The sequence below is a fragment of the Ambystoma mexicanum genome, chromosome 7p (assembly GCF_040938575.1).
Source record: "Ambystoma mexicanum isolate Mex_15411 chromosome 7p, UKY_AmexF1_1, whole genome shotgun sequence".
NCBI classification, from domain to species: domain Eukaryota; kingdom Metazoa; phylum Chordata; class Amphibia; order Caudata; family Ambystomatidae; genus Ambystoma; species Ambystoma mexicanum.
Window position 1 is genome coordinate 956185885 of NC_090939.1, and position 8926 is coordinate 956194810.

The following is an 8926-nucleotide window of genomic DNA, read 5'->3' on the forward strand; positions in this document are numbered from 1 at the left end:
GGGGACACGTGGTCCAAGCCCGAAGAAGGGAGACCAGTCATGAACTTGTGAAACCCTGACAAAGGAATGGAACATTTGTGTTTGTTACATCAGGCCCTCTGCAATAAGAGACTGTCATCTGGAGACAGACTTTGGTGGAAATCCCTGATACCTATGATTGGCCATGAAACTAGAGTGTGTGCCAAGCTCGCACGTACCACCTTGCACCGTGCTGAAAACATGGGGAAGGGAAGCCAACTTCTTAATTATCCTGACATATAATTTCTTGAACACTTTTCTTTTGCATACATTGTTGTCCCACACCAATTTGTATTTAGAAGTAGGGATTGGCAATATGTTTATTAGTATAGGCCCTTTTATTGTGACAGACTCTACTAGGACTGCGTTATTTGATGGTCGTAGCGTGCTCCCATCTTCAGATTTAGGTCTAAATAAGCGTTCAACCAACCCACTTGAAGTTCAATAAACACTGTTGTACAGTGATCACTTGTGTCTGTCTTCACTGTTTGATACCATGCCTTTCTTACAGTATCCAGCATTAATCATTGACTAGTAGCTACCACTGGGGAACATGAAGTCAGTACATAGCATTCCGCAAATCTAACTTCAACATAAGATGGAAACCTATAATTCGTCCATTACTTATGGCCCCTTTTGCTTTAAATGTAGTATAGATGTGTCCTGATGTTTATTTATAGATTGTCCCAAAAGCACAGAGTTAAAATCACTTAGGTGTGTTTGTTGCCATCATTTGACCTGTGGAGCCAAAAGTTGCTCATGACAGCTGTTGGTGACAAGCCACCCAGGCTCTTCTTGGCTACAAGTAGGGGCTAAATAGCTCGCAGCTCCCCCCAAATTTCCCTGCTGGAAGTATTTAAGGCAAAGGTATATTCCATGATTTTGTATGGCGGGGAAATCTGGGGTGCTTTGAACTGTCATGTCTTGGAGGTTCAAATAGCAGGTCTCCCTCCAGGTATGCCTGGTAGCACATTATGAGCTGAATTAAGGGTGTTCAGTGTGAAGGTGTCGGCCCAGTTAAGATTTGTATCTTATTTTTTAAAAGCATATCTAGGATGTTCTGCAAATGATAAAGTGAATTTCAGTGTAAGTGTGATTGCAGCCTCCCCTGGTAAAGAAACGTTCTTGTAGTACAGGGGATTGTAAGACACTGTCCATTTGGATAGGGTGTGGGATATAACTAAATTTGACACATTAAGTCAACTCAAAATAGCTCTTAAAACAAAAGTTATTCCGAAAGGGGATAGAGGTAGATGTCCAAAAAATACACAAGCTGCCATCTTTAGCTTTATATGCCGACTTACATACACATATAAGACGGCAAGGAGAAACCTATGAAACAAAATCCCCAGAATGCAGGAGGCTGTTGCTAATGGTACGTTAAATGTACCCAACCCTCAATAAATGAAGGTGGTGTGCATGAGGAAGCATAAATATATATATAGTTTGTATGAATATGTTAAAACTGCATTTTTATTTTGGGCTTTGTTCTATGGGAATTTTTACTTCTTTCTTCCGCTCTGGAGATATTGGAGCTTTCTTTAATCCAAAGTACCTGCAAGGGAATTTTGAAATCCATCAGGAGGTCGGTTCGCCCACGCATCAGACCACTAGAGAAGTTACTTACCAGCATACCGACCGGTCATCAGGGACTGCCTTCCAAAATTCACAAGAGGTTTTTTCTGCCAAATTGGCTTTTTCCTCTCTGAGGGCTCTCTCGGAACGGAGTCCATTGCTGCCTCCTCTACGAAGGCATCATTGTGGCTTCTCTCGGTGGAAGACCATACCTCTTCAAAAAGAAAAGAAGAGATCGAAGAAAGAAAGATCAATGTCAAGAGAGTTTGTCTGAAGAAGCAGGTGAGGAGGAGGGGGTGTTTGGAGACAGTGATACACAAGAAGTAGAGGCGAACTTTGATAAACCTGACAGTTTGCAACACCCACAAAACTCCAACATGGTAACCCCCGAACAATTCCAGGAGATGGCCAATGCCATTCAAGGGCTAACACAGGAGGTTCAAGCACTTAAGGTGGAGAAATTATTACAACCAGAGACCAACAGCGTTCAGAACTACCCCCATGCCTCTCACCTCAGGAAAATATGATGGTTCGCCCCGCAAGTTCAAGGACTTTATGGAAGCATGTATAATGTATTTCACATTCCGGCTCCAAACGTATGCATCTGACCAGTCTCGTATTGGCTTCCTTATTTCCAACCTGACTGGAAACGCTTTGGCATAGACTAGAGCACCTTTACAGCACAGTTTAAAGAAACATTTGAGAGACAAGCCTCCGCCCAGGTCGTCAGTGAAGAACTGTTGGACTTACGACAAGGTTCTTCAGACCTATTAAGTTAAATCTCCAACTTCAAAAGAGTAGCTGCAGAGACCGGCTTGCCTGACGCAGCTCAATATACTATCTTTCGGCATGGGCTTCGAGAGGAACTGAAGGATGAACTGGCCCGAGCCCCATGTTCTGCCACTTTTTCGGATCTTCTGTCGACTGTCCTCCAGATTGATTTCCGTTTATCCGAGAGACGTTCCGAAAGAAGAAAGAACAGAGGTCCTCCATTTCAGCTTGATGTGCCTGCTTCATCATCCTCCTCACCGTGCTTACCAAGGGATGAACCGATTCAAATCGGGGTAACATGAGGTCCACTAACTCCCGATGAACGCAGATGACGTTAAAAAAACAACCTCTGTATGTACTGCGGTTCAGATAAGCATCTATTGAGAGACTGCCCTCAGGTACCACCCCGTCGGCCGGGAAACGACCGTCCTCGGAACGGAAAGGGATGAGTATCCGAGGCAAAGTCATTCGTCCCTTTGTTACAATGTCAGTTTCTTCAACTACAGTTGCAAAAGACAACCGATTAATGGTAGTGGCAGTTCACATTCTTATCAACACCCAATCTGTAGAAGCATTGGCCCTTATCGACTGTGGAGCAGCAGGCTGCTTCATGGATTTGTTTTGGGCTAAATGCATGCAAGTGGAAGAACTGGAAAAGGAAGAGGATCAGAAGGTGGAGGCTGTTGATGGGCACCCTCTGAGCTCTGGTATGATAACACATACTACGGTGTCACTAATAATGTCCATTCACCAGCATACTGAATGTCTTCAATTCGATCTGATCAGGGCAGCCCATTTTCCTATAATCTTAGGGGTAAACGGGCTGCGCAAACATAATCCCGCCATAGACTGGAAGAACAATCAACTTGCCGGAACCTGGTGCAGCCACTATCAAGACCGTTTCAGAACCATTAACCTCCCATGCCACTCTTGGTATACACTCAATCCCAGCTGGACTACAGGAGTACAGTGAGGTTTTCCTCGATCAAGATCCTCAAGAACTTCCACCACACCAACCTGAAGACTGCGCCATAGATCTGCAGCCTGATGCACTCATCCCTTTTGGTCGCATATACTCTTTGTCAATGAACGAAAAGGCAGTTCTCCGGAAATATTTGGATTCCAATTTACGCAATGGCCTTATTCAACCCTCACGTTCTCCCGCAGGAGCTTCATTATTCTTTGTGCCTAAGAAGGATACTCAAGAATTGAGGCCTTGTATAGATTACAGGGGTCCTAACAGAGTAACTATCTGGGATCGTTATCCTATGCCCCTCATCAAGGACATTTTGGAGGCTGTTCAAGGGGCAGTGATATTTTCTAAACTAGATCTCCGACAAGCATATCACCTGCTTCGAGTTCGAACGGGTGACGAATGGAAAACAGCTTTTCAAACCCTCTTAGGTCACCATGAGTATCGGGTAATGCCCTTTGGTTTGTTGAATGCACCCTCTATCTTTCAGAGATTTATGGACCGTATTTTTTCTGACCTCATTCTACAGTGTGCCATAGTCTATCTGGATGATATCCTGGTGTATTCTTCATCCGGAGCCTTACATAATCAACATCTGCATCAAGTGCTACAATGCCTCACAGAAAACATTTGCTAGTTAACCCGGAGAAATTTGTTTTTCATGCAACTAATGTCCCATATTTGGGGTTCATCCTCTCCGAAGCCAGCGTTGAAATGGACCCTAGGAAAGTTGAGGCTATTCTTAAATGGTCCTCACCAGTCTCCATGAAGGAAGTCCAGAAGTTTTTAGGGTTGGCCAACTTCTACCGAAAGTTTATTACCAACTTTTCTGAGACAGTACCTCCCATCACTTCTCTGTTGAAGAAATCTTCTTTACCTTTCTTCTGGTCCTCTGAAGCAGAAAAGGCATTCCAGAAGCTTAAGGAAGGGTTCTCTTCAGCTCCCATACTGCGCCAGCCAGATCAGGAATGACCTTTCATCGTCGGAGCTGATGCCTCCTCCGCAGCATTAGGTGCGGCCCTGCTACAGGAATCCAGCGGAATAAAGTAACCTGTGGCCTACTTTCTAAAACACTCACTCCCAGTCAAGCAAACTATTCTTTAATCGAAAAAGAATGACTTGCCATGGAAGCCGCCTGTGAGGAGTGGTGCCATCTATTACAGGGGGCTGCTCACCCATTCATTCTCTGAACTGACCATAAGAACCTGAAGGTCATCCAGCAGATGGAGTGCATAAATTCTCGTCAGGCCAGATGTGCCCATTTCTTCTCTCAGTATGATTTCATCCTCACATACTTACCAGGCACCAAGAACATACTGGCAGTTTCATTATCTCGCATTCCCATTCCTGAGCCCTTGACGGAGGTCTTACCAGAAAGGGTGTTAACGCAAAAGAAGGTTGTTTGTCTTCTCTCCACATTCCTTCAAGGGGTCAGAGATGCGACTGACATCACCTGGTTGCCATGTAAGATCAACCCGTTAAACACCCGACTCTCTCATGATGGTTTACTCTTGGTGGACTACAAGTTGTACCTACCAGATGCCACTTCCAGATGATACGCTCTTAAATGGTGTCATGGCAGCGTCGGGGCTGGACATCGTGTTAAATATGTCAGTTCTGGTGGCCTGAGATGGCCTTGGACGTTGATCAATACGTCCGTACGTGTTCTGTTTGTAATCAGACCAAACACAATACACAGAAGCCAGTGGGTTATCTTCAACAGGACACACCACCCACAAGACCGTGGGGTACTATCTCCACTGATTTTGTGGTGGAGCTTCCTCCATCTGAAGGGTGCACATGTATAATGGTTACGATAGACTCCTTCACTAAGATGGCCCATTTTTCTCCATTGCCTGGCTTACCAACTGCTGATGAGATGGATGTAGTGTTTCTCAAAGATGTGTTTCGTCTCCATGGTCTTCCTGACAAGATAATATCTGATCGTGGAAGTCTGTGTAAGAAGTTGGGAATGGAAAGAGCTATGTCTTCTGGCTACCATCCACAAACTAACGGACAAACTGAACGTTTAAATGCATCTTTGGAGCAGTACCTCCGTTGTTACGTCAACCATTCATAGGACAATTGGGTTACTCTATTTCCCACTGCTGAGTTCCCATACAACAACGCCAAGCACAGTGCTATCAAACTTAGTCTTTTCTACTCCACCTACGGGTATCATCCTCGCTTTCCTCTCCCATTATCTACTGATCCCACCTCTGTTCCTTCTGTTGATGCAGTTCTTTCGAGCCTTTCTGAGGCCCAACGGATGGCCCAGGAGAGCCTCCAAGACAGCCAGTTGCGCTACCAGTCTCAAAAGAATCCTCATCGCCAGACCTCGCCTTCATGGGAGAAGGGCGATAAGGTGTGGTTGTCCACTAAATATCTTCCTCGCTGGCTACGACCCTCGAAACTGTCGCCAAGATATGTTGGCCCTTTTTCCATTCTTGAGCGCATCAGTCCTGTAACCTACAGACTTCAGTTGCCCCGTCATATGAAACGCATTCATCCGGTATTTCATACCTCTTTACTCAAACCTTACCTAGTGGACCCATGAGTTCGACCTAGAGCCAAAGTCCCTGCTGTGGTGGACGATACTTCTGCTGAATATGAAGTTAGCAGGATTATGGACTCATGTTATCGCAGGGGACGTCTCGAGTATCTAGTAAGGTGGAAGGGGTATTCCCCCTCTGAGGACTCCTGGGAGCCAGGTTCCCACCTTCAGGCTCCTAGGTTGGTCCGATGGTTTCATCGCTGTCACCCAGGCAAACCAAGTGGTCTGGCCATACAGAGGGGGCATACTGTTATGCACGTAAGTCGCCTGCCTTCATGGAGGCTATGGAGGACTAGATGTTTTCCGGCCATTAAGCGGTGCCATTTCTTTCTCTCACTTCCGGGTGCAGCGTTCTAGCTGTTTGTCTGTGTTTATTGTTCCTGCCTTTAAACCACGCCCCTTTCCGCGATGCTTCGCGTTGCAACCCTATCGCTTCTGCATCTGGGTGCTCACGCTGTGTTTTCTCTCGCTCTGTTCGTACTTTCTGTCCCGGTTCCTTTCCCTGCTGTTTTCTTGTCTTTCTTGGCCTTTGCGGTTCCGCCCGCTGCCTACCTTTGTTTTGCCCGTTCCCTTTTGTTTCTTCCTTTCATCTCCGCTTCCCTTGGCGGTCTCCTCTTTCTTTCCTTTTCCCTTTGCCGGTCGGGGTTTGTTCCATCGGGGTTTGTTCCATTCCATTTCCTTTTTCCTTTTTCCTTTTTTTTTGCTTACCTTCTTTGCCTTCTTCCTGGCGTTCTTCTTTCCTGCGGCTCCGGTCTCCATGGTGTGCTTCTTTGTTCCGCTCTGGAGATATTGGAGCTTTCTTCAATCCAAAGTACCTGCAAGGGAATTTTGGAATCCATCAGGAGGTCGGTTCGCCCATGCATCCGACCACTAGAGAAGTTATTTACCAGCATACCCACCGGTCATCAGGGACTGCCTTCCAAACTCCACGAGAGGTTTTTTCTGTCAAATTGGCTTTTTCCTCTCTGAGGGCTCTCTCGGAATGGGGGCCATTGCTGCCTCCTTTACGAAGGCATCATTGTGGCTTCGCTCCGGGGAAGACCATATCTCTTCAAAAAGAAAAGAAGAGATTGAAGAAAGAAAGATCAACGTCAAGAGAGTTTGTCTGAAGAAGCAGGTGAGGAGGAGGAGGTGTTTGGAGACAGTGATACACAAGAAGTAGAGGAGAACCTGATAAACCTGACAGAGAACCATTTCCGGTTCCGGAAGCACCTCAAAACCTTCCTCTTTGCTTCTGCTTTCTCTCCTCCTCTCCCCAGCTGAACTCCTGGCTGAAACTGAAACTGCACTGGTCACCTGGCTACCCTCTGAACTCGGGCCTGGGTCCCCACCCCCGCCATTTGCACACAGGCACTGCCTCCCTGGCATCCCCCACACTGGGGACTGTTTATGTATCCCTACAGCCCCCTACCAGCACTCTACACCTGATGTTTGCACTTACCCATGCACTTGCCACCAGCTGGCCGCACTTTTTACTTATTGCTTTTATTTATTCTATTTACTTTTACTGTTTTACCATGTACTGCACTGCCCCCTCCCCCTTGCCCCTGCGCTTTTCCCCTTCCCCAGCACTTGTGCATTCTCAATCTCACCTGGCCTAATAAGATTGTTGTGCCTGTCTTGCCTCTGTTGCCCCTCCCTTGCCTCGTCGCGTCTTGAAACACTTGTGTATAGGTGCGTTATAAATGCCATATCATATCATATAAGGTATTGGCAAATAGTGCATTTTAAAGCACCTGAGGCCTGTTACATTGGTGAAAAAGTGGTTAGGAATAAAACATAATATTTTTCTAAAGTATTTGGAGCCTCTTCTCTGCCCAAACAGAGTTTTAGACAAAACTTGGTGGCAAACATTGGTCAAAACGTTGGGCATTTGACAACCACTTCATAGAGGGGCGTGGTGGTGTTAACTAGGTAGTCGGATTAAGTAATTGGCATGTTCATTTAAACATATTAACAGTAACTTAATTGGATTTGAATATATGGCAAATTAATTGTGAAAAATGTGGCATGCATTTGCCTTATCAGCCTATTAAGGACAGAATATCAAACAATTACAATTTCTCCAGTAGGACACTTTGTAATAATAAATATAGGTGACACTAAAAGTAATATTTCATATAAATAGAGTACATGGTGACAACAAACACAAACTTCAATTGTGCAAAATGCAGTGCAAGCAAATTATTTAATAGAGGAAACTTCAGTATGAATGCCATTTATTTGTCCGTTATCCTCCTACTTGCTGTACAAAGGAACAAAATATGACAATTTTCTCCAGGACACCAACACGGGAACATGGTTCAATTATTTTGCTCATCAATAACATTTGTCAGCTGGCCAAAGTATCTGAAGATGACGGGCTTTTAACAATGACACTTCTATAGTAAGTAAGGACATTTACTGAAAAATAATTTGCATGGTGGCAATAAACTCAAATCTTGCATCTGCAAAAATAAGTTAACTGGAACGGCAGGAGACCCATTCGCCAATATTTTCAAACAGTCCAGGACACTGTCCTGGCTATACTGCTACTTAGGTTTCATCCCTTCAGCACCTCCTTCTAGATCTCCACACCATTGGCCAGAGCAACTGGCGAGGAGCAATTTAGGGTGTAGTGAGCAACATGTTGCGCAAGAGCTACATGTTGAGGAACACTGCTTTAGAGTCTCGGTAATATCAACCTTTGCCATTCGGCTGACAGGACGTGAAGCTCCTCGTTGATAGTAGTTAGTATAAATGACAAAAGATTATTTGCAAGGAGGGTGTGACCGGTCCCCTTAGTTTGTATAAAAATCCCCTCCCAGTTCTACGAAGAGCGGAACGGAAAACAGTTGGAAGAGGTGGTAACGGAAGCAGCGATTCCGAGGGTCTGAAGAAAAAAATATGCGAATGGTGAGTAGAAAGTGAGGAGTGTGGCAAATTGATGCATGCCTAGTAAAATAAAGGAGAGTAACGGAGGAAGGTGGGATAAACGTAACGTAAGAGCACGAGTGTAAAAATATATATATATATTTGGGGAATGTGATATTGAC

General features: G+C 45.1%; 1 protein-coding gene across 1 annotated transcript; it reads left to right on the plus strand.

Moving 5' to 3' along the window:
* Positions 1-3949: 3949 nt before the first annotated feature.
* LOC138526021 (uncharacterized) lies at positions 3950-4309 on the plus strand. Its single transcript, XM_069636316.1, has one exon. The coding sequence runs from the start codon at positions 3950-3952 to the stop codon at positions 4307-4309; it is 360 nt and encodes a 119-aa protein (XP_069492417.1).
* The last annotated feature ends 4617 nt before the right edge of the window (positions 4310-8926 follow it).

Coding starts and splice junctions, on each gene's coding strand:
- LOC138526021 (XM_069636316.1), top strand. CDS start 3,950: ATGCCTCACAGAAAACATTTGCTAGTTAACCCGGAGAAATTTGTTTTT.